The 27,674-nt window shown below is 34.7% G+C and overlaps 1 protein-coding gene across 2 annotated transcripts in view; it reads right to left on the bottom strand.

Annotated features, from left to right (window-relative positions):
* LOC134740977 (NT-3 growth factor receptor-like) overlaps positions 1-27,322 on the bottom strand; it is a 45,809-nt gene extending 18,487 nt beyond the window's left edge. Inside the window, exon 1 of one of the 2 annotated variants that reach the window (XM_063673670.1) lies at positions 26,820-27,322. In XM_063673670.1, coding sequence (XP_063529740.1) covers positions 26,820-26,867 — 48 coding nt within the window. In that variant the 5' untranslated portion in view covers positions 26,868-27,322. The remainder of the gene's footprint in view (positions 1-26,819) is intronic. The other variant, XM_063673669.1, reaches the window with a different exon arrangement.
* Between the last annotated feature and the right edge of the window lie 352 nt (positions 27,323-27,674).

Consider the following 27,674-nt stretch of genomic DNA (forward strand, 5'->3'; position numbering starts at 1 on the left):
TTCCCTGAGCCAGAAGGCGAAAAATCTCCTTATATAATCATATTTTTCTAAGAGACGTTGTTATTCGTAAAACAATCTTAACTTAAATAGTAATTTTACCGCTTTCGAATTTCGATATTGTAAGGCAATGTTTTTAAAATAAATAAAAATCGACAAAATTTGATCAAAATTGACAGTGGGCGCGCATGGTCTTTCCCTTTCTTTCTTGCGAAATGTGACAGTGATAGCGGCAAACCGATGGAACGGCCTTAAGAGTCTTATGAACCCGCCGCCATAAAGCCGCTCCTATACAATCGAAATTAAGCTCAAATTTTCCTTATTTAAAATAAAAGCGTAACTTCGATTGTATGGCGGGGACTAGGTTCGTGTGACTCTTAAGGTAGACGTCCGAGTGCATGTCATCTTTAAAGGGCGTTTACCTTAGTAGAACTAAAATTCCGACTATGATTATTGGTATGAACTTTATTAGCGAAAATTCTAAATCGCACCTAATATGTGCTGGTGAAATATAAGTTAAAATAATTATTACATAGTATTAATATTGTCTTCGGTTACCGCGATAGTTACTCATGATGATGAAGTAAAACTATGAAATAGGATTAGGTATATTATATCACATATATATTGAATTTATAAAACATCCCGACGTTTCGAACACTTTACTTACAGCGTTCGTGGTCAAGTGGTCAACGTGGTACATAGTAGGTAATAAATTAAACATGAAATGAGATTTAAATTTATCCCATTCAGTCAGTTATTTTATGTGATTCAATTATATGTTTTATATGTTTTTTGTAATTATAGATTTCACTGAGCTTAATGCATTAGTATCTAGGTAATAAACGTGGTAGTAAAGTGGGTATAGATTTAATATAAAAGAACCTAGAAAATTAATGCCGTATAATTATTTGATAATAGGATCGGCATACTTTGGTACTTCTGCATTTCTGTAAAATCAAAAAACCGGACAACGGCGAGTCGGACTCGCCCACCGAGGGTTCCGTACTTTTTAGGATGTGTTTTTATAGCGGCAACAGAAATACATCATCTGTGAAAATTTCAACTGTCTAGCTATCACGATTCTTGAGATATAGTCTGGTGATAGACAGACTGACACACGGACAGTGGAGTCTTAGTAATAGGGAATGTTAGGTACGCAAAACACGGAACCCTATAAAGGCTGGCTTTAGACATAGGGCGGCTGCTGGGGCCGACATGGTCGTGCACTTCTCTGTAGTTATCTCGTGTTTAGAAGCCTAAAACTTGTGGTAAAATCATTCATGGAAATTGAATGTATTACTGCTATGAGTTTGGCTGGGCGCTCGAGTGACAAAAGCCTACTATGATTTGCAAAGCCATTCATTTTACCCAGTCCCTAGCCAATTCTGAATTCTCAAATAACTGTGTAACTATTAAGGCAACGTGATGGCAACTGTCATCATGCTTAATTATTATTATTATTAGCGACTAAAAAGTAACTTAACGCTAACGCCTCGCCTCCCTTAATCTTCCGAAATATGTGTAATATTGAATTGTTTAATAAAAAAAATATTTTTAATACAGTTGCTCAAAAAGTGCTACTTTTCGTGGCTGTTTAGCGTGCGGAAAGTTGGTTTTCGCGAACTAGTGCTTTTTACTTTTCCAATTTTCTTAAATTTTTACTTGTTCCAATTCATGACTACTTATTGATGAGTGTTAATATTAGTTTCATTTAAACGTCGTAATCAACATAAAAACCTACTGTTAATGTAAGAATACGCAAAATATGCATATTTCATATTTTATTACTTACCTCTTCATCATTATAAGTATTATAACACGTTTATTTTTTTAATGTTGAAAAACCGTTCTTAATAAGTTGTCTGAATGGAACGGAACGCCTGTCAAAGAAGAGGCGTATTTTCTTACTGCATAAATGTTTTAAGTTTCCAAAGGCAACATTCGATATTGTTTTTATAAATATACGATACACAAATAATCATAAATAACGATATTTTGGTAATAATAGTACAATGTTTTAATATTTACAATTGTTTCTGTCTTATAGAATATGCATTTGAAAAAAAAAACTTTCATTGAAGTGGGTGCAATAAAAATAACAAAATCTATTCTAGTCGAATAAAAGCTAGAAAAACACTTCTTTATAATGTAAATGTCAATGATGTCACAGAATTAATAATATAAAAGTTTCGAATTCCGTTCCTTACTTGTTGCTTTTCTTATTTTTTCGCAACTGTATTAAAAAACGTCGTTCGATACACGTGCGGAAATGTCATTCTACACTCGTCCCGAGTCGCAAGATATCTCGGTACTCGTGGGGTAATGACATACTTTCCGCACTAGTATCGAAATGTACTATTATTTTAAAGTGATATAAATCAAAAATAGGTGATGTGCAGAAATAAGGTAAAAAATTGTGACCTGTAATATCTTATTACCAATAAATTATGTCTATGTCTATGTTGGATGCGCCTGTGATCAAGATTCTCTTCTTTCATCGAATTTTTTGTTTATACTCCGTAAAAAATATTCTCAGATAAAATTATTATAAATATTTCAGCAGAAAATAACTTTTAACCTCTTGAGAGTTTCTCTTAGGTGTTCGTCCTAAGCAAAGCTACATTTATATTTTCTCTGATGTGCTTAATTGTAGTAAAAAAAGTCATAAGGTACACGACAACTATAACGATGAGTCGCAAATGTCGCAATCGAACGTCATAGAACTCGTGGACCGCTCGGCGTCTGTTTGCAAAAACTGATTAAAATAATTGAATTATATTTTGTTATAGAAAAATTCTAAATTGAAATTGAATTTAAAAAGTTTGGTAAAAGTAAGTTCAAAAATATTAGGTAGGTATACCTAATTAAATCTTATATTATCAAATAAATATTGATGCAATATAAATAGAATAGAATATATTTTATTTGTAGTAATTGTACATCGTCATATTCAAAAATTATTTACAATTAGAAGAACAATACAATACAATACAATTATAAATTTAATAATACAGGCATAATTATAATTTAGGCATATGCAAGTCAATACGTTTCTATTAAGTTGATTGGATTAAATATAATGAACTACGGTGAACATAATTTAAGCATATTTTCATTGAATTGAATTATAAATATAAAAAAATTGAAATGTCATGAAACAATTACATTAAATAAATTTTAAGGTTTCGACATATTTAGTCATTCGTCTAGGAATTCTTTCACCGAGTAGTATGCTTTTTTTTGTGCAAAACGTTTTGAGTTCGCGTGTGAAGCGTCGTTCAGTACTAAAGTTACCCTTAAGGACTTCCCTGACTTCCCTGACTTATGTCCAAACATTGCAAAAGTTTTGCTTAAATTCACTACAACTTTTATTAGATGACAGCAGATCAGTTACGAATATATATCAATATGTCCATAGGTAGAGGTAGGCTCGAGTACTCTTTAGACATGTCATCTTTAAATTTACGTCATTAGCAATGGAGGTAAAAGCAGGGTGTCATCTTTTGAGCATTAGTATGTCGTGCACTGGGACGTTTACCTTACATACAGTCGAAGATATTGACTTCGCTTCACTAAAAATGTGATATTCGAAATGTACCTATACATGAAATAAAACTATGAAAACGGATTATATCGCGTATATTGAATTTATAATACATCCCGACGTTTCGAACCCTTTACAGCGTTCGTGGTCAACGGGTGACTGAGGAAAAATTACAAAGTGCAAAAATACCCACATACTAAAATAATGAACAATCATAGACTACAAACTTTAAGGCTGGTTGTACATGCAAAATCGGTTCATAAGGCTAGTTATACACTACAATTATTTTCAAGTAAAGATATATATATATATATATATACGCGATAAAAACTACGCCGGCTCCAACCCTACACCACGGACCCGAGAAGATTTAATTCCCTCCTAAATTGTACCTATACAATTTATTTGACTTTGAGATTAACTACTTGACACCTTGCGACGAGGTTGAACCCAAAACAAAATTGACGGAGGGGCGTCTGTTATTGAGCACGTCTGAACGATTTGCCCTTTCTTTTCTTGCGAACTACTGAAGAGTGGAAATAAATCCTATCGTCTGTTTCTAAAAAAAAATAGGATCTGGGTCGTTTCAAGGCGAGAGTGAGGTACATTTTTGGCCCTGTCGGTATTTTCAAAGTCGGTTATCACACTGGCACTGCCTCAGTGTGATAAACTGATCAGTGTAATGACCATGAAGATTAAAAAATGGTAAATAAGTCAACAGAACCCCACAATGAAAAGATGTTCCCTAACCATGTTTGGGCTACTTGCAAATGTAATTGTCATGTGCAACTGTCATGTGTGTGTGTAACTGTTTACTGCACTGGTGTAGTGTCAAGACAGACCAATTTAATTAGGTTTTTTTATTTTGTCAATTTATTTATTTTTCTATTTATTCACGATACACAAGCGGGTAAAAACATAGTAACACACTTTGATTGAAAGAGTTTAATCAATTAAAGTAATAAAATATCCATTAGGATAAAATTTTATGCAACACATGGAATGTAATTGTACTAGCCCATAATATATGTGTGATACGGAGCTCGTATCGGCAGCGTTATGCTATCTAATGGTGATCTGAAGCGAATTGCGCATAGTTATTTCAACTGGTCCACATATATTTATCAGATAAATAGGTTACTGTTTTAGGAACAAGAGATCGAGAGTGGGTGCGCGGACGCAGTATGGGCGCACCTGGCGCAGGCGCGGGCCGATCATTAAAAATGTTTATTTAAAAATCCGACCGCTTAACGCCCGTTAATGCAATGTCAGAGTGAACCAATCACTTTAACTATGACTTTACATTTATTATGTTAAAAGCTATGAGAATAAGAAGTGAAAACGATTCTTTACTTTACTGAACGTATAAGCACATATTTTATTAACTTTGTGTATTGTACAGCTTTAATCCTTATTCTTCCAAACGCATACAAGAAATTTCATATTAGTAAAATTAAATCGAGTATGACGCTAAAAATTTGGCGTCAGTTAATGTTGATATCTTTATACTTACTAAAGTTAACTAAAAATGCCGACATGCAGCATGTTGCATTTAGCTATCCAATGCCTAACAACGTAAAGGCCTGTCTATTTTCCTAAAGTGTCGGAGCACGGGCCCGACCCGACGGATCGGGCTGTGCTTTTTAACAAAACATCAACAACATTTCAACGATTATACGCGTTAACGGCTTAAATATGCGTTTACAAAACAAAGGCCTTTATTTATTTGTGTTACCATTATCCTTATTCGATAGCAGGTATTTCAATCAATTACTTAGTGTTAAACTTATATGTTTAATAACAATGTACGTTGAAATGCAATACGACTTTCGTTTTAAGCTTACATTATACGCTTATTGCGTGACGTAAGAATTTCGATTGAAGTCACAAAGCTGGGTTGTTCGTAAAACGCGATCAAGATATCATATGAGGATATTGAGGATTATTATCACGTATGACTTACTTTAATCGGATTACTTACGTCTACATTCTACATGACGATCCAAATATTCGTAATTTTCTTAACTATTTGGTATTTTTAAGGATCGATAAAAGAGGAACAGAATGTTTTTTTTCTAGAGAGCTCGGTCAAGTTTAACTATAAGTATTCATCGCTATTACTCTTTCTAAATTAAGAAATCCCTTATGGACCTCGTTAAATTAGGAAATGACTGAAATGAATGTAAGTGTCAAAAAGATAGCGCGAGCACCGACTAAATAATCCTCAGATGTTTACTAAGCAATAAAAGGCGCCTAGAGCGCACTAAAGTAAGACATAAAAAGTTTAAAAAGCTCTCAGTAGATCAAACAAAACGAGAGTTGGCGGTTGTCAGGCGGCCCGGTGTCAGATTTCGGTCGGCGGGTCACATTCGTCCTAAATAATAAACACCAGATCGGTGTCAAAATGAACACATTTTATTATCCCATCAACCCGTAAACCCCGGTTCCGTGCAAACCGACTGTTTATTTTTAATAAATCTTCCGCGAAGGTTGAACGCCTGAACGGTCTTTGATCTAGTAATCGAAGTTTTATGTTTTGCTTTGATTGTTATAAATTATTCTAATGCATTACAACTTTGCAATTGTGTTGTGGTTAACGGAATGTTTTATTCAGATTTATGTGCCAATAAACCTAGGTTTAGTGTTACCCTGAAATTCTGTAACATGTTATTTCCGTATGCTCCGCGAAATTTAATTGTTAATCTATGCGTAGTTACTGTAGTTAGTATTATCGATGCAGTGTCATGTTACGCAATAGTGTCCCGGCAAGCTTGGCCGAAATTCACCTTCCCAATACAAACGGAATTTCGTTCTCATTTTAAAAACACGTGTTGAATTGTAACGAAACTTTGCATATACAATGACATTAGGTATATCTAGATCTGTAACTAGTTTATAAAACAAACGAAATAGAGCAAAAACAAGTTTTGTATGAAAAACTTAAATTGGATGTATTTTTTTACTATGGATTCTGAAGCTACATAAACTAATTACAGACCTATTGTATTTAAGTACAAAGTTTCAGAGCTATCTGGCTAGTCGTTTTAAAATAAGAGCGTAACTACGTTTGTATGGAGAACCGAGCTAAGAGGGTGTATTAGAAATAAAGCTTTTAAAATGTACACAGGCATAGCCACAATTAAATCAATAGACATATCTTTCCTGTAGGTACTGCAAGATCAGGCGGTCTAGCATGAGTTGCTTTCTCGCGCGCGAGTCCATACTTGAAGTCGCGTTAGATGTATGGAATGGAGTCGCGCGCGATAACGCAACTCATGCTAGCAGGTATGAATAGGGAACTCGAATAATCGTTTGTGCGTATAAAGCCATTTCCATTACTAAAACTTGAACCAGGACTTTCATCATTTCAACGTTTTATAAAGGTGTCCTTTAAAAAAACCGGACAAGTGCGAGTCGGACTTGCCCACTCAGGGTTCCGTACTTTTTAGTATTTATAACACTTTAAACTCTCGTGTTTTGTACACATAGTTAATGTCATCAACGAATCTAACGCGATTAAATTTCATTATTTTACCTTTTTTCCGACGTTTCAGCTAGTTTGCACTAGCTGTGGTCACGGAATACTGACGTTCCAGCAAAATGTCAGTTGAGATATTGGTAAACAATACTAATACAAACTACCCGACATTCGTTTATATAAATGTTCTGGGTAGACAAATAAATTTATGTACCCGTTTCTGTTTAATGTTTATTGTCCACGGCACGACACGCAACACTAACAATATGGTATACATAACAAACAATATAATAAACATTAAACAGAAACGGGTAGATACGTAAATGTATTTGTCTACCCCGAACATTTATATAAACTAATGTCGGGTAGTTTAGTGTTGTTTACCGATATCTCAATTAGACATTTTGCTGGGACATCAGTCTTCCGTGACCAAAGCTAGTGCAACCTAGCTGAAACGTCGGAAAAACGGTAAAATATTTTTTTTGTATTTTTTGTTATAGCGGCAACAAATACATAATCTGTGAAAATCTCAACTGTCTACCTATCACGGTTCACGATAGACAGACAGACAGACGGACTGAGGAGTCTTAGTAATAGGATCCCGTTTTTACCCTTTGGGTATGGAACCCTAAAAAAGTACCAATCTAGGAAACGTCTTTCTGATCGAACACTTATTTATTATCATATTATCAATGACCTTAAGTTAAACGGAATCAAATTAACAACGTCGTTCCCACACGCCCGAAAAACAATAAAGCAAAGAAAAATGCTTCGAGTTAAATTAATGATGTTGAATTTACTAAAAATAGTGAAACATTAACTTAACGGTGGGCTGTTAATCAATTTAAAGGGCTTTTCAATAAAGACATCACGCGATTTGCATTGCAGATGGTCATTTAAAAAGTAAATTGCTTGAAGAAGTAAGTGCTAAGTTGTGTACCTACTTATAAGGACATAGCTTTCACGCAATCAGAGAAAAAACGTAAAGATTGAAGATGTATAGGAATGTTATTCTTCTGTCTAAGTACTTTCAAATTAGCTGAGGAATTATTCCCACAGTTCGCACCGAGTCTAAATTGGCCAATCCGACCATAATGAGGAACCGGTGCAGCCATATCGGGATAGAGCAAGGAGGGACGCGCCAAATTCGGAGTTTTTTTGCTGCTTTAAATGCTGGCCTTAAATGTCGCGCCTAGCCAGTATCTTGATAATATCAGACGCTGTTAATCTTTTTTCCTTCGTTAAATGGCATCGCTGCTTCTTAGACACTTTGCCAATGTCAAGTAAGTTAGATTGAAGTATTGTACAAATGTCCTATATCTTAATGCTGTACTTTTTTTTGTAAAGCAGAAAGATCACGTGCAGGCAAGATAAGCTGGGGCAAGTGAAGGTCTTAGTTACCTATGTGTATATCTTGTACGATATAAAAATTATCTATGAGTTACTATACTTTTCCATATTGAAAAGAATTCCATAAGGCATGCTCTATTTATAAAATCTGATAAAAAAAACGTTATCCACCCATGTCAACGCTGTCAAGACAGAGATTGTTCACTAATTACCTCGTTTATGTAAGGTCAGTGTATGTTAAGCCAAATCGTTTTTTAAATAGTCAAGTGATATATGTACGAGTATTATTGTATAGTTAAACTGCTGGCGTTAAGGTAATAACATAAGTTGTTGGGCGAACAAGTATTATTCGTGTCAGGAATGGGAGACAAGTATGTTAAATACTAAAATGTGCAATAAATCGGGCAAAACGCCCATTTCCAAGGGCGAAGTATAAATAGGGTAAAAAAGGTTTTCCTCTAGTAAGCATTATTTATAGTATGCCTCATCAATGACGTCTTTTGAAAACCCCTATGTTTTAAAACACGTATCCAACGACACCCCACACCATAGGGTTGAAAGGAAAAAAAAACCAATTTACGTGTAGAGGAGGTTCCCTATAATATTTTTTTTCTACTTTTTATTTTATCACTATCCGCATGACTGATTTATATATCTATGCCGAATTGCAGCTCTCTAGCACTAACGATTAAGGAGCAAAGTCTCGGATGGACAGACAGACAGACAGACAGACAGACGGACATGGCGAAACTATAAGGGTTCCTAGTTGACTACGGAACTCTAAAAATCATGTAAAAATTGCCCGTTTAAGAGCATATGGTATTATTGTATGCTACCAGCAGTTCATCTGAACTTGACACATACTGGCCACGAGTGTCACAGGCGTAATGCGGAAACCCGCATTTGGGGCACGCGAATTGCTGGCGCTCTACAGCCGTTCGGAACTGCGTCCCACTTGCAGCTCACGGCCCACATACATACTTCACACCGTACTTTAATTAGACGTAGAATCGGTTAACGTTGCATTGCATTTGCCGGGATGCATATTAGGGATACACATTGTTTTTTGACAGCCCGTGATATCGCATATTTTTAAGTTTGTTTATTCGTCTATGCTAGCGAAATTGTCCAAAATACGAAATATTTCAATTAAATAAGGCTTAAAAAGCATCTTCAAAAAATCAAGGACTGTAATTAAAACAAACTGCACTTTCCAATTTTTAAACCAGTTAGGAATGCGTTTTGTAATTGAGTTTATATTCGTTTTTTTATTTAATTTCACGGAACGAACGTTGTCGCTCAAGGTTTTCAGTTTTAATTGAAATCTAGAGAAAACGTTATACAGCGAAATATTGAAAACTCGCACAAACTAGCAAATAAAAAAGTTTTAGGTAAACTTTTAATGCTTTTATAGGTACTTTAAATGTTAAATGGGATAATGTGACCCATAACTATCAATAGGTAAATACTTACAAATCGAAATAAACATAGGATAGGTAATAATAATAAAAGTTTAAATATGATAAACTTTCTGTTCTTTGATTTATTTGAAGTACCGACTCTTAATGAACGAGTACTAAAATAAACAATTTTAGTCTCAATTCGAGCCATTGTCAAACGTGTTTGTATTGTACATTCCCGTTTCTGATTTTGATCTTATATAATCCCTCTCATTTGTCCTTTTCATCATCACATTTACTTTTAAGGAAAAAGTAATTAAGAATGCTTTGAGGTACAGTCGCCATCAGATATATCGGAGCGACCGAGTTGCTCAATAAATAAATAAATTAAAAAAATCATTTATTTCGGACAATTCGGAATCCATATATCACAATTTACATAAAAAAAAAATTATAGCATTGTTTAAATTATAAAATTACAATTAAAATAGAATTAAAATAAATAATTAACACACGCACTCTAACGCCTTGACAATATAGGCGATATTTTGTGAGTACCTTGACCGCTCCGATATATCTGATGTCGACTGTACCTACAAACTAAAGACACCGCCACGTCCGCCACTAAATGATTGTTATAATAGAAATTGCTATGAAATGCACTAATTAGTCAACGTTCAACTACTAATTGAAATTATCTTTCCGAAATTGAGCGCTCTGATGGGTATTATGTACAATATACGTTTCATTACTCTCGCAATGCATTTATATTGTAAATTAACTGTTGACACCAATGTTTACAAAACCCTTTTAATGAATGTACAGTCAAGTGTAAAAATATGAGTGCACACATCATACTCAATTAAGTTTTTGGGAAAAAATTCATTTTTGGTACAAGCTTTTATCGCTGACTGTACTTTTTTTTCACAGGCAACTAATACTCATCGAGACAATTCTAAAAACCCCAAACACAATTAGGTTTAGTTGTTTTATCACACAGTTCCTATGGCCAACTCCTGTCTCCACCATCAGATCAGCTCGATGGTATCAAAATATTGCATTGTCACCCGACTTACATATGTATGCAAATTTTCAGCTTCAATGGAAGTCGGGAAGTGGGTCAAATTTAGCTTGCAAGATTTGACCCGTACATACATACATAGGTACATTGCAAGTTAATAAAAAGCTTGTAAAATATGTCTTGTATGATCTTATGTCAGCGAATTAAGAACTATGGGACATATTTTTGAGTAAGTTATATGAACCCATATTTTTACACTTGACTGTACTTGCACTTCAGGTTGAATTTCTTAACTGCAAAGAAAATGAAACTTTTTAGCATATTAGTTTGTAAATAGTACGACAAGTTAATATAAACGCATATAAAGTAGGTTCATTCAATGTTGCATATCTAGGGTAGATAAGTGACATTACCTTGAGTATATACCTAGTTACTGTCTCTTTTTATACTGGTGAAGATTTAAAAATATATAAAAAGATTGGCGTTACATTTATTTTTGGCAATACGATTGGAATGTACCTAGACTTAAATTATGCGTATGTATTTAATTTACCCTATACCCTAAGTAATGTTTGTAACTTGACAGACATTTATGCAATGATATATTTTACCTGCGAGTGAATGACATGGTCTGAAACGTCGCGTCGCCGCCCACACTTAGAGCTAAAGTGTTAAGACAATCAAACAGCCATTATCTTACTCCAATTGTTATATTTGTATCTACCTTTTTCTTTAGTTAAACAGTTAAAGCTGATTACACCTTAGCTTCTTCTTAATATAATTAATTTTCTCTTTTGTTTAAGAGTCGCGGTGCCGATGTTCAATTTATGAAGATTGCGTCGAGTGGAGCACGTATGGCTTTGTATGATTGATTCCACTTGATTGATTACTAAAACATGTAAGTAATATAATACGTGATGCTTTGCTCATGCGTGTTCGTAATGCCTTCCAAATCTGGCGGTCTTGATTGCTTTGTTCGTTTGTATATCAGTTAACTTTAATATATTTGCATAGACGATATTGTTTAGTAAAAAAGTTAATGACAGTATACGATATTGATTAGGTATTAAAGTAACTCCAATCACTAACTCACTTCAGTTGTTCTGTGAGCTGTAGACCTCGCCAACCCGCATGATTCCGAAATTTAAAAATAATGATTGGTATTATTATCGAACTTGCTTGCTAGAGGAGAACAGCCGGACAACCGGACAGGCATACGAAAGCATTTTTGTTCAAACAGAATCGGAGACGATTCGCTCGCGTTTAGCACTTGCTCGGTCAATAAACACTAAAAACATGTTGATATTGTGCCGGTATGAAACATCACATTTTATATGCCTTATAGCTTTTAATTTAATTAAGTGTCATCTCCCTTAATCATAATGTTAGCACATTATGGACGTGGGAAAGTAAATATTCCGTGTAGTTGATATAGCTTATCTTCATGTCATTTAAGAGAACCAACCACTTAAAATATTGGTGAAAACAAATTTAAGCATGAGTTATTACATTGTTAAAATAGAAGAAATATAGGTAAATGATTAGAATTTACTACTATACCACAACAGACATATTTAATATTTGTATGTTATGTAACAGTGTAATATGATACAAAAATAAGACAGCTTTCAAAGCTCCAATAAAGTACAAAACTCACAAAAGGCAATTTTTATACCTATAGGTACTAGGTACGTCAGTGACAAACCTGCTACAATTGGGATTAACAGTAACTTGACTTTTTGACCTCTTTATAACTTTCATAGCTACAGGTTCATACTTACTTTAGATAGAGTAGAGAAATAAAGTGAAATAAGTAAATTGTCTTTGTAAGTTTATTAAAATGAAGTTACTTCGATTTTCTGTGCTTTAGAGACAAATACAAATTGTTGTTTACCAGAAATTGAAAAACTTGCAATTTATATTCAGATTTGAAATAAAGTGCTGAATAAAATTGCTAATACTATCAGACGGGACACGGACTGAAATATTAGTGTTTTAGTTGACTGGATTTATTGTTAGAGTCAGTTTACTTCATATTAATTTCAAAATCTAGGGCCATGTATCGAACAAGGGATAATGAAATCCCGATACAAATTTAAAAACGTCAAAATACTCGTTGTTCCGTTACAAGTGATTGCTCAAGTGTATCAGCAACTTTATAAAAATATATTTTAATTATACTTAACTAATGCATTGAAATCGAATTCAATTATCGTATACGTTGAAACCGAAATTAGAACAAACATTTAAGTACTATGACCCGATAACCTAAAGTCCTGCTAAGTGTTACATTAGGTTACTAATGCTAATGCTCCATGAATCTTTGTCTGCGAAGGTTAGAAGTTCCATTTCAGTGGCGAAGCAAATAACAGTTCGGATTCAAATTAATTTGTCTTCTGTATTTATTTGACTCCGTTTGGGGTGACTCGGGTGTTGAACTTGTTTTCGTCACTATCGATCTACATAATACGGAGTATATATAGTCAGATTGTCTTAGAAAAATAGGAGAAAACAAGGAAGATAAAAGATAACAAATGAAGGTCGTTAACACGGGCACTATTACTTATTCTGTGACGCGGGGGTCACGGGGGGGGGGGGGGGGGGTTCGGTATTTAGGAAAAGACGGCAAAAATATAATAATATTGTGAAGGTTATCATTAGGCGGTTGAGGGTTATAGGTATGTGCACGGATGATATGGGTGTTGTTATGTATTGCGGTATTTTTTCCTTAAAAATGTGTTTGGCAATTTTTTTTGATAATTGAATCAATTGGCGATACTATAATGAGTATAATGATATACATTGATAATGGCATCTTAAACTTATTTGGCTAAGTACTCTTTGATTGTGAAACTTGTACCGTTTCAAAATATGGTCTGTAGATAGTTAGAAATTATATCGGCTGTCATTGGATACCTACCGTCTTCGGGATTTGGTAGTTAAGTGTAAATATGGGTACAAACAACTTACTCAAACATAATTAATTCTTAATTCGTCGAAATTGAGTTGAGTTGAGTTTTAATGGGATTTTTTTTGAGTACGTGTGCAAACATATTTTTACACTTGAACTGTAGATAGTCTCCGAAAAACCTTTTGTTTCGTACATCCCCATCATCCCTGAAAGCTCAGCCTGGAACTGCCGAGGGCTAAAAAATATGCGAGGCGATGAATCAGCTTAATTTCCTTCATGGAGTACGGATCAAAGTGTTGTGTGTCGTTCGTTACTGACAGCTAGAGCATTAATTTGGAAGGTGAAAATATGAACGTGAACCGTGTACCGCCTACACAACGAGACGTAACGAGATTGGTTGTCGATGCACGCATGCAAATATTGTCAGGGAAGCTAAAAGTCAAATCATATCACAGTATGAAAGTATTTTAAAAGTAAAACCTTGTTATGTTATGTTTCAGTTTCGTAGCCGGCTGCAAAAATTCTGTAACTTGACACTACCCTTTATTTAAAACCCTAACTGTTCCCTCGTAAAGGTACCCTTACTTTAGAGTACTGCTTAGGCAGTTGCTACCCCAACCTACCGCAACCTTGCGCATGAGTGCTTCCGTGCGAGATGTTGCCGTGGCTATAACCCAAAGCGAGCGCCCTTGAGTCGGCCGCAAGCCGCAATGTTTATTCGACTGTCGTCTACCACTTAACGCCGACGTCGATATTAGCTATTTTTGCGCGATACAACATACGAAGTAACATCCACTTTGAAAAATTTAAAGCCACTACTTTTACGCCTACCTATACAGACATTGTTACAGTTTTTGTTGGAGTTCTTGCATGGTTCTTGTACCATTTAAAGCTTTTTTAAAGCAACTTTATATCTTGTCTGATAATACACCTCAATTAAATATGAATAAGACATTTTTTTTTTGTTTTATTTAGTCGCTAATGATAAGCTATTTTTTATGGTTTTCTAACTAACCAATATGCTTTAGGCCATTAGATTAATTGCACCACCTAAATATTTGCTCAGATAACCTACACTTTTGGCTATGTCATATTTTATCTAAATCATCATCTAAATCAGCTAACATGAAAGTAGATAAGTGAAGCTTGTGATTTGTGTTATCTATCAGAAAACTTTATTCCATCAGGATAGAGGTTGAATTGGTTTGTTCGTGATATAAGGTCCTGTCGCGAATTGTTGGTAAAGGGACGATTCACTCGAATTCACACTTGAGTGAATGTGTTATTTTTCTTTTATTCCATGTTTACACGACGTAGCTGGAATAAAAATGACTTTCCAAATTTCATAGTTCTAGGTCAACGGGAAGTACCCTATGAATTTTGATACCCTTGAGTGTCAAAATATACGTTTTTTGCGGCATAAAAGGCCTTATCTTTATTTACGTTAATTTAGAAGTTTTTCACAGCTTCAAGGGACTGTATGTAGACCTGAGTATAATTTTAATTTCAACTAGATACCTCCACGCGTTCCAGAGATCTTGACAGACAGACAGACAGAGAGACAGACAGACGGACGGACGTACGGACAACAAAGCGATCCTATAAGGGTTCCGTTTTTTCCTTTTGAGGTACGGAACCCTAAAAAAGATAAAATACATTTATCCATGATGATCACAAAACATGTACTGAATATGTACAGACAGCAACAGCAAGAAAAGAAGAGGTTATTAAATAATGAAGTAGGTTTCATGTTTCAATCTAAGAAGCCTTTACTTTGGCTATAAAAGCTAAAATTAATTTAATTAACCCTATGATTAAAGTTATCGGTTTCCTCATAGAGTGTATCGTACATTTTCTTGTAAACAACAATACGGTAAGATATATGGTCGTTTTCTCAATTTCCGGGTCTGTTTGTTACCGTCTATAAATCATATTGACCTCGAGGTCGAAATAATTCAATACCTCTCTTTGAAAAATTATCTTGTTAACAGCCCTGGTAAGTCTGATACCTGGTTTTTTCATATAAATCAACCGAATTGGTTCTAATTGTATATTTTAAAACATGCGACGGCTACTCGCTTCCACCGTTAGTCTAATCAATCATTATAGATTAAACGATCATGGAATCCTAAAAAACATAAAATACATTTATCCATGATGATCACAAAACATGTACGAACATGTACAGACAGCAACAGCAAGAAAAGAAGAGGTTATTAAATAATGAAGTAGGTTTCATGTTTCAATCTAAGACGCCTTTACTTTGGCTATAAAAGCCAAAATTAATTTAATTAACCCTATGATTAAAGTTATCGGTTTCCTCATAGAGTGTATCGTACATTTTCTTGTAAACAACAATACGGTAAGATATATGGTCGTTTTCTCAATTTCCGGGTCTGTTTGTTACCGTCTATAAATCATATTGACCTCGAGGTCGAAATAATTCAATACCTCTCTTTCAAAATTTATCTTGTTAACAGCCCTGGTAAGTCTGATACCTGGTTTTTTCATATAAATCAACCGAATTGGTTCTAATTGTATATTTTAAAACATGCGACGGCTACTCGCTTCCACCGTTAGTTAAATCAATCATTATAGATTAAACGATCATCGGGGCTATCCATAAACAAATTTAAGTTTTAATGCCTTTTGGATAACTAATTCATTGCCGGGTGCTACTTATAAGCCATTGAAAGTATTGAAACATGAAAGGTCCGACTATTTCATTGAATATTTTAAATATATCATGTATAGATTAAAGCTTAATCCCTTTTTATTCAAAATAATCTCAGGATATTTTTCACGTCATAAATCATCATCGTCATCATAGCCGTTTGAGCTATGGAACGTAAAAAAGAAATTGAGCCAAGTAAATACCTACTCACAAACACTTGTAAATGTTTTCAGACTGGTAAAATAGTGTAAAAATTACGTCCCCTAACGCCCTCGCACCATTTTTTTAGTTCAACATCCGCACCAAGATTTACGCATGGCTGCAGTTATTTGCATGGCCGCTCTCACTAACTATGTAGTACCTACAAAATACAAATCCCAGTCGCCGTGGCCGAAACCGGCCAGGACAGGATGATGGAAACATATCTGTAGAGAAGCAAAAGCGAATTTCGCTTCCTTTTTAGGGTTTCGTACCCAAAAGGGTAAGGAGGGTGTCTGTCTGTCTGTCACCACGCTGTATCTCATGAACCGTGATAGGTAGACGGTTTAAATTTTCACAGATGATGTATTTCTGTTGCCGCTATAACAACAAATACTAAAAACAGAATAAAATAAATATTTAAGTGGGGATCCCATACAACAAACGTGATTTTTTTGCTGTTTTTGCGTTCTACATTAACTGTATATAATCCTTTTAAATCAGTATTATACCGGAAATGTTTGTTGGTTTATACCTTTTCTCTCGGTCGACCTGTCTTAAAAAAACAACCGCTGCCAAGAATCGAGATCGAGGCACTCATGGCCAACTAGCCGTTTCACACACTAACTCACTACTGTTACAACCATCATTAGCGCATGTTAGACACCGATTATCAGAGCTACAATGGCCGGCATACTCTACTCCACATTCTCGATTCTCGGGACTCAACGCAAAGACAGCACAGTGAAGACGTCTGTTATCTATGGTTTTATCTCCGGAACGTGACCCCACTATCGCTCGCACGCCGCCCGCCCATCTCAGACTTCTTCTCAGAGACCAAGGAGAATAAATACTCCCAAAGTGTATATTACCGACCGTAAGCCATTAATTTAGAAACGCCGATCTGTCGCTCGATTGTTTACGATTCACGAGTCGGACCACCTTGTCCGTGTTATTAATTGATCGATTCCGATAAGCATTTGGTTTATCTGCAAAAGATTGAAAACGATACGAAGGCGTAATTTAATTGAAACAATAGTATTTCGCGTAAGGTAATGTTTTTAATAAAGCAAGTCTTGGATAATTAGGCAATTTCATTTGAATATAGTTTAACATTCTAATTAGTAATTAGGCTGTGTAGAACACTTCGCCTTTTATTGAATACAAGCCTTTCCCGAGTATTACATATTGTTCAAATTACTTCACGTTAAACGTTTATTTTTCCTCGTTGATATTTATTTATTTTCTTGAGTACTAATTAGCTACCTACTTATTACTTAAGATTGGTTTAGCTTATTTATTTCTAGTAATAAAAACAGAGGAGAAAATTGGATCATTTGATGATAAAAAGCGAATAAACTAAGGCTAAACAAGAGCACGGACAAGTATTATAACCACGTTGTCGTTACGTGAAACTGCCTTCTAATAATTACTGCATACATGATTCATACGTGATACCTCTCAAGACAGACATATACAATAATATACTCACATTTTAAAGTAGTATAAGATGGCAGGGTAAGAATAATTAGAATATCACCAAAAACATCATGTAAAATGCTACCAAGACGTAACCATATGGCTCGCATTGTCAAATTATCAGATCTCATGTTGAGCCCAGCTTCTAACTCTACACGCCCTAACTCTACAAGACCGAACTTCACAAATTACACTACTTACTCAACATATGTGGCTTGGCCGTTTCGTTACTACAAGAACTATTGTATAACAGAAAACTAATAATGAACAGTGAATAAATTTTTCGCCTTACGCCCATGTGATGGTAGCGGAACTTCGAGAAAAGAGTAAATAGTGGGTATAAATAAAAGTTTCTTACGAAATAGTATAAAACTGTAAAGACCGTAACTGAATGAATGTTATTAAAACCGAGTGTAGGTAATAAGTATTTTATTATATTCAGAGGATCAAAAGCATTCAGAAAGTAGTTTTTTTTGTGTGTTGACGAAACGTTTGTGATTTACTGAAACATTTTAGGATCGCATATCAGTAAAGTACCTATGTATTGCCTAATGGGTATCTAATACCGAAGATAGATATAACTCCGTAATAGATGGATACAGTCTAAGGAAAAAACGTGCCTCGAAAATCAAGAAAATTTTATTCTCGATCAGAGGGCACTACTAGCTTTGGCCTACTGTCGTATAGATGGCGTTGACGGTTTCGTTTGTTATTTAACAATTTTAACGCATATCAGTGAAAGAACATGGGTCAAAATCATAAAAATAATTAATGCAAATAAAAAAAATCATTTATCCATATTTAAATACATTTTATCGTATTTTTATAAATCTTATTTTTTAGTTTTAAAGTGTGTCGACAGATGGCAGTGAATTTAATGTGGTTACAAAATTTACTATGACAGTACCGCTCTAGTATAAGTTACTCTATGCTAATACGGTCTGCATATCTTTAATATGAATAATGCTCTTAAACCTACCTTGACGTCAACTATGGGATTGACGTTATGAAAATATTTATGAGCACATAGTTAATTAACGTGGATAATTTATCAGCCTGATAGAATCTAGAATGCTGTCACTAAATCGGTTGTAAGATGACAAATGCGACGGATCCGCGTGGATAGCTCTATATAAAGCTTGTTACACGTTGCGAGACTACAGATTGGTCGTATCAGGTCAGGACATTTCTTTTATCAAATTAATTAAATTAAGATGAATACCTGTTCCTTTACAGGCAACGGTCTAGTCGGTCTAGGACTGTTGAATAAAAAGTATTGGGCATTTTATTCGCACATGAATGGACAAATCTCTTAACCATTTATTATTACATTATTAGGTACTCAAATCTTTAAGGCTAAGAGGCCTCATCATGTCGGTAATATATAGGCACTTTCGTTTGATGCGGCGATTTATGGTGTACGAGCAACATCAGAGAGACGTTTCTGGTTTCGCGAGGCATAAGCATTTGACTAAATTACCTCTATAAATTCTCTAGTCTGTTGTTTGACTCTGTTCAATACGAGTAGATTCAACAATGAATACAATGATGAGTGAACGATTGAAGAGGATTGTTTCTAACGTGTGTGCCAAGCTTTAACAGTAGTGACAGTCTGATAGTAAAGTGAGCAGACACCGGACATGACCACGAGGGGTCCTGTGCGTGGGGCACACGCATCACCTGCGCGTCACAGATTGACTCCATGCTGCCGCCTAGTCCAGTCTATATTTAGGTATGCTCAAGATTGGGTGCTCAGATTATTGGCGCTATCCTCCATTGTTCCTGTTGTTGATTTCTGACGTTCACCGATCACTCGCGTCACCTTAAAAATTGGAGACCGTGAATAAAGTATCTAACTTTGGTAAAATTTGCAACTATTTACCGTCATTATTATATTATCAAAATATTTTTGCTGAATTAGTAGGTATCATGCAATAATTTTCTCGCTCATTTCGTACGTGCAAGATGATGTGATTCTGTTTTTTATTGAGGGTCTTGGCTATTTGTTTATTCATTCTTTAGATGTCAGAGACTCAGAATAACTGAAAAGAATAAACACACGAGCCTAAATTCGGCATCAATTACTGTTTGAAGAACAACACTACGTGACTGGGCCCTAAACGTTTTCTGATCAGGATCAGGAAACATTGATTAGGTCGCTAATAATCACGGAAATCAAACAGGGAGGATTTTTATTGGCTTAATTTGGTATATTGTTACATCCAATTAGAACTGAACTTTATAGAAATACCTTCTGAAGTAACATGTATGTCTAAGTAATTCACGTGTGGAATTCTAATGGCGCAGAACTTAAGTATAAACAACTTGACTTATATTGACCGGGATATAGACCGTGATTACCTTTTGTACCCCGGTCAATATAACTCTAGTGAAACTAACCGTGAATCATTCAAAACTCTAATTATAAGCAACTTATAACAACCTATAGAACTTGTAGTAACATACACAACTTAACTAAGGCAATTCTGAATCCTGACGCTTTGAGTGGTCCAAATATGGAGTTCAAGAGAGTGTTAAGTTATTCAGCTTTAAGTTTTAAACTTGATTCCTTGTTTATCAACTATAACACACTGACTTCTGTAAATGCCTAAGTTTAGTTTGAAGTTAGCTTCTGATTGACGTGTTGATTGACTCCTGTGTTAAATAGTCAAAGAGCCTGTCTTCTATGTTATGCCGGCTAAATCATAATTCGTATCTTTACCTCACACGAGATAACTTAATTTTATGTCTATTGCTCATTACAGGATATTTTTAAGAATTCAATCCGTCTGTGATTTTAACTGCGCCATGGCCTGAATGATGAATTGTATTAAAACCCTTTTTTTAGGGTTTCGTACCCAAAGGGTAAAAACAGGACCCTATTACTAAGACTCCACTGTCCGTCTGTGCGTCTGTCTGTCTGTCTGTCTGTCTATCCGTCTGTCTGTCACCAGGCTGTATCTCATAAACCGTGATAGCTAGACAGTTGAAATTTTCACAGATGATGTATTTCTGTTGCCGCTATAACAACAAATACTAAAAAGTACGGAACTCTCGGTGGGCGAGTCCGACTCGTACTTGTCCGTTTTTTTAATTTAATAGCCTGTCTGAACCAAATTAACTTTTCCGAATACTTTGGTGAAAATATTTATTTTTTGGCCGTAAAGTCGTATTAAATTAATATTGTAGTACTGTAGGTGTTTAAAAAATTTAATTTAGTAATTAACTTTGAACACGGTTAGAGTCCGTTTCCATAACATTAATTCTGTCTGACATTCATTTTAATATGTACTTGTATCTTATATTAAAAAATGCGAACAATTGAGCATTATTAGTCCACAGATACGGCAAACTTCAAACGATCATTATTGCTATAATTTGTATGAGCACTTTTAGAATTTTGTTACATTTCCCGATAACAGAAGTGAGAGGTCAAATGCAAGTTGTTAATATCAACGAAACTTAATAACCGCCATTATTATAATTATTATCAAGCAAGAATAGTTGCCCAATTTATATTTACCTATATAGTTTTCTGTTATCAATAAATACCGAACGTGACTTAGAAAAGGTTTCTTAGAAAAACGATAAATATTATATTTGTTATGAAAAATGTCTGCGTGTATAATTATATAGGTATATTAGGTATTAGATAACTTGTTTTTGTAATTATGTTCTTAAGCTTCTTAATGAGCGACGGTTCAACGGTTTAATGTGTGGAGGAAGATCTTGTACAAAGAAGATCCTTTATACGTATGAACAGGAAACGGATAAAGACACCAATTATAAACGGACCCTCTTTTTTACATATGTATTTACGAATAAATATAAATTAAAAAATATATTTTATTAGACAATAGCTCAAAAATAATTAAATGATAATAACTTAATACAAAGGATGTAAGATTTAATTATCATTGAGTAGGTGTACTAATTTATTTTGCTACGATTATTATAAAATACAAACAAATTAATTTTTAACAAGCAGAAACGTCTGCGATCGATGCTATTAAGCTTAGAATAAATTTAAAAGTGGAAAAAAGTGGAGTATCGATCCAGAGGCCGTGAGTTCAAGTCTCACCCAAGGCAGTAATTTTTCCACTTTTAAATTTATTCTAAGCTAAATACAAACAAAGTTTATATATTCAGGTACCTAAATAATAAGGGAACCACATTAATAGTAAAGTGATATTTTTTTGTTTACCAACAGACCACTTTATTAAAACAGTCATTTAGAGAACGACTATGAACACGCGTATCTAAACGGAGGGTGAAACCTTTGATAACACAAACCTCTTACGTTACGTTAAAACGTTAATATTGTAGTTTTCCTTTTTAAATATTATTGTACGTTCTGTAAGTTTGTCTATCTAATTCGAATTTTCCACTCATTTACTCTAAGGTTAGCTGGAAGAAATCCCTTATAGGGATAAGCTCGCCTTTGTACCTAAATTTATATGAATTTCATGTTAACAATTTTTGTTTTGTACAATAAAGTGATTTACTACTACTACATCTCGGTAGCTTAACATTTAAACGAACCAAATGACGATTTCTAGAGGTACCTAAGAGGAGATAAAATAACATTTTTATGGGAAATTTTCGTATTGAGTATTATTATTGCAGTTTGCATGTCTGTGGCGTGAATTTATATGTATTTTATCGATGCTCGGCTCCCACATTTACAATGGCATCTCAATAATTTAACAAGAAGTCATACGGCGTGCGAGTTGTCGTTGTCACCCAGCTGTATCTTATTGTATAGGCACATTCAACTTAAATACGACGATTTTGTTTTATTATTTAGCTTTGAAATTTGTTTATTTACAACCAAAGATAGATATAACTCCGTAATAGATGGATACAGTCTAAGGAAAAAACGTGCCTCGAAAATCACGAAAATTTGATTCTCGATCAGATGGCGCCACTAGTTTTGGCCTACACTCGTATAGAGGGCGTTGACTGTTTCGTTTGTTATTTAACAATTTTAACGCATATCAGTGAAATAACATGGGTCAAAATCATAAAAATAATTAATGCAAATAAAAAAAACATTTATCTATATTTAAATACATTTTATCGTATTTTTATAAATATTTATTTTTAGTTTTAAAGTGTGTCGACAGATGGCAGTGAATTTACTGGGGTTACAAAATTTACTATGACAGTACCGCTTTAGTATAAGTTACTCTATGTTTACAACTAAACTCACATACCTAGAGGTTAAATTGCAGTTTTATGTTTAACAAATATAACTTTATTCATGTATTTATTTAATATTTATTGCACAAAAACTCTTTAAGGCATTCTCTACCAGTCTACCCTCGGTTCCCTCGGTGCCACCTCATGATTTAATATTAACAACACGAAATAGCACACACAGTCACACACCTTTAAGTTATAATAAGAAATATATTTTAAATACCACGCAATAAATGATAGTTTATTCTTTACAAAATTTATACATCAATAAAAAAATGTCTAATTATTATATTATCATATTTTATTTATTTAGACCACATACAGTCATATATTATACATATGTCAAAAGTGCATAACTCTGGCCTGCTTATTCCACATAAGTACGGGTACGCGGCGCGGTGGGGCCAAAATGTATTCGTGAATACATACGATGGATAGGGGGTAGAGTCAAGATCATGAATATTATATACTTTTATTAACAGCACTAGAAAATTGCTACAGGATGTCATTCTATCTTAGCGATTATTCACAGTTTTAAAAAGATGACTATTTTTTTCTGTAAGTAATCAGTTTTTTACTACATGAAGTCTTCCTATCGAAAGTCTTTCTTCTTCACAAGCCGAATGGTTGCCTATTCTTTACATTTTACATTTAAATTCAATTGGTAAATAAAGTGCATTATCGATAAACCTGATAGATTACGCGGTAACGTTACTATTAAGTATGCATAGTGGCATTAGTGGCATGGTGGTTTTAATGTTGTTCATATTAGGCAAAGTTTTCTCCGATTACTGATTCCTCACTTCCAACAATTTTTATAAGTACTAATATTCAATAGCCAGAGACAGTGAATAGATAGTCCATCACGTTACCTAACAGTTCCTTAACCTACATGACATGACACTGATAACGCAACTCAAGTTTATGTTCGTGGACCGGCAGGGTGTAATTTATGATTAGAGAGAGGATTCTATGCACCCTTTTGTATGCATGTGTAACCTCGTCAAGTACGTAATAATACGCTTGAGTTAAGTTTCGTAAAAATATTCTTTACTAATGTATCCACTGTTATACTGGCCGGAAAAAGCACAACAACGGGTGGTTCGCGGTAGGCCCTCTGATGTCTAAAACTCTATAAGGTCAAAATGTAAAACCGCGTACGACGCTGCGCAATATGGCCCAGTTTAAGTGACTTCCGATCAGGCACAGTTGTTATGGTTGCTGGGGTATGTGCTACGCGTTGACGCTCAATGTGTTCCCGTCGGAGAACGAGCGCATCGCTTCCCCCAAACCAGCATTTCTGGTCTTCGACGTCGCGTAGTTGTCACGGTTCTCTAAGTCACAGTTATTGTATTCAGGTTTACAGTCGCCATCAGATATATTAGAACGGCCAAGGTTCTCACAAATATCTGAACACGCCTCTATTGTCAAGTAAGCGTTTCAGATATTTTTGAGCACCTCGACCGCTCCGATATATCTGAAGGCGACTGTATCCAACGGTTGTATACAGTCGCCTTCAGATATATCGGAGCGGTCGTGGTGCTCAAAAATATCTGAAACGCCTACAACCTACTTGCTTGGAATGGAATAAAAGCCCGAGTAGATTAGATAATAGTGTTGAACCTACTATAATAGTTATAATATAAAAAACACACTTTTAACACGCAGTCGGTTGAACCGTCTCGGTTCATTACAGAGTACCTACCAATTTGAAAAATCTAATAATAACTGCTTATGTATTCTGTGTGCATACATTTTTAGGGTTTTCATACTGATTTAATTATAATTTTTGCATTATTTAAGTTGTATGCCACAACTTAATATAAACAAAAATACATAAATTGTTTTTTATTTGATTTCAGAAACTTGTAAGGAAACTTTTACTTCGTACTTCGTTAACTTTAAAGAGTGTTCAAGTTTGGTAAACTTCACTTAGTAAGTAGGTACCTACTCCAAAATACTCCAAATAATGAAGTTCGCAAACAATAATAATAATGATGATGACTGTGATGAGATAAAGAACCATGTCCCGTGAAATCAGCTCCTGTTGAATAGTATTATCATACAGAACGGCCACGCACCGCCCCGCCCCGACTTGTATTACCTCGCCCCGCGACAGCAGATTGACGGCCGTTTGCCGGCCGCTCAGTACTATTTTTAAGCAACGTACTCACACTATGAAGCATGACGCGCGTACAGACGTGCCGTTCACACATAGAAACGCAAGTGATTTTTGATGTATAGCGTGTCCGCCCTGTGTCACAAACACGTGGATTATTGAATATGATTTTTAATCCTTGAATTATAATCCTGAACTACTATTAAAATTGTACAAAAAAATAATTGAACTGTCACAAGTTACAGTACCTACTAAAGTATTTAATTATTATAATTGGAAATTGTTTATCTTATGATATTAGAATGTGTACAACGTAAACATTGATATATTATGCTATCAGTCTCATACTTACTTAAATAACACTGATATAATGACATGAAGTGTTGTTATTGACTAGAGAATAACGAAAACTTAGCCTTGGGTAATATATCATTTTATTGGCGTCTTAGTTCTAAGATGAAATCTTATACCTTTAAACGAGCAATTCTATATTTCGGGGATCTCGGAAACGGCTCTAACAATTTCGATGAATTTTGCTATATGGGGGTTTTCGGGGGCGGCAAATCGATCTAGCTAGGTCTTATTTCTGGAAAAACGCGCATTTTTGAGTTTTTACATGTTTTCCGAGCAAAGCTCGGTCTCGCATATATTGTAATAAATAAGCAAAATGTTAAAGCTAACCAGGAATCCTCAAGAGCCCCTATGAATAGCATTTGCCTCGCTTAATTGACAAACTATAATTGAAGTTATTTCATTTTGAATGTAATGCGTATTTTGGTAATATTGCAGATTACAACATTTTCCCTAGAGATTACGAGCATTATTTGACGTGCATAGACCTAATCCAAACTGTCTTAAGTTTTAAGGAATAAATAAAAGGAAAAAATATATATTTTCTAATCCATTCAAAAATGTTTCGTGCAAATTATATTTCGTACACTATAACGAAAAGCAATTTTGTATAAAAAAAACTAAAATGCAACCTGTTTCTTGCTTAATACTACTTTAAATCTGCAACCAAACCCACTTATATTTTGACTAAAAGTTTACAAATATGAATACTTACTAATTATTGATTTCAAATCACCTACCCCCACATCACTAAATTAAAGGCGTTAACTACGAGGTAAGTAATAAAACAAATGCCAATTATTAGGTGTCAAACTTTTCGACCCTGTTGCTGAGGTTTTGATTTCCTCTATATGTAGGTATATAGTTTTTAAATATGTACTTAATTTATGTTCGTAATTCTTTCTTGGAATTTTCCACTACTAACTTATGAATCTTAGGTAACAAGACGAAAACTTTCTTTATATGCATGATGTATTGCGATTTTAAGTCAATTTGTATTAAACTTCTTCTTTCTTTTTCTCAAAATACAAGAAAAACGAAAATGTCACTACACATTTAAAAATAAAAATCAGTTTTCGATTTTAAACTTACCCTCACTCGCTTTCCTTTCTGCTTTTCCCGTCGATTCCGCTGCCCCATGTTGATGAGCTCGCTCGAAATCCAATTATACGACACGAAAGTTTTGCAAAAAGCCCAAAAAGTTACTAGAATTCACTGTGCATATATCACTATCACACATCCATACGGTACCATTTATCAGTATACGCATTTTAGAATAGTTTAGTTTATCAGTATAACTTTTTGAATCCAATCAATAAGTTTGTCACAGCTTGTCAGAATTTAGTCACAGGTTGTAACAATGGTCACTGTTTTGAAATTTTCACTTGTGGAAAGCGTTATCAGCGAGTTTTCTCGTGCGGCGTACGGGAGGCGTCCCGCGACGGATCCAGCGTGGCGTCGAGTGCCGAGTGGGCATCCTGTACATCTTGGCCCGCCTTCTGCAGCCCCGCCCGCGCCTCTCCCAGCAAATATCTCAAATTAAATCCCTTGCTTACCCCTCATTATGATAAAGGGGTCGTTGACGATTATTTCTAGCGTTGATCTTTTGTTTATGACGAGCTTTTGTCAAATGTGAAGATTAATTAGAACAGCCTTTAAATTAAGATGTAAAGTTGTAAAGGGATGTCCATTTACTAGTTAGCTAATTACCGGTTGTTTGCTTCATTTTGTATGCTTCGTATACACTGATGTTTAGTCACTTATCATCAGTGATAATCCATTTGTCAAGTCTCCACCCTGTATTGTAACAACTCTTCAGGGGCGCAATTCTGCATTCATATGGCCCCCATATTGTGAAATTCATTGTATGTCCACTTTAGTTACTATATCTTTGGTGACATCGACTACCACTATATCTTGAACAATAAATGAAACAAGTCGAATTAA

The sequence above is a fragment of the Cydia strobilella genome, chromosome 4, assembly GCF_947568885.1.
Source record: "Cydia strobilella chromosome 4, ilCydStro3.1, whole genome shotgun sequence".
Taxonomy (NCBI): Eukaryota; Metazoa; Arthropoda; class Insecta; order Lepidoptera; family Tortricidae; genus Cydia; species Cydia strobilella.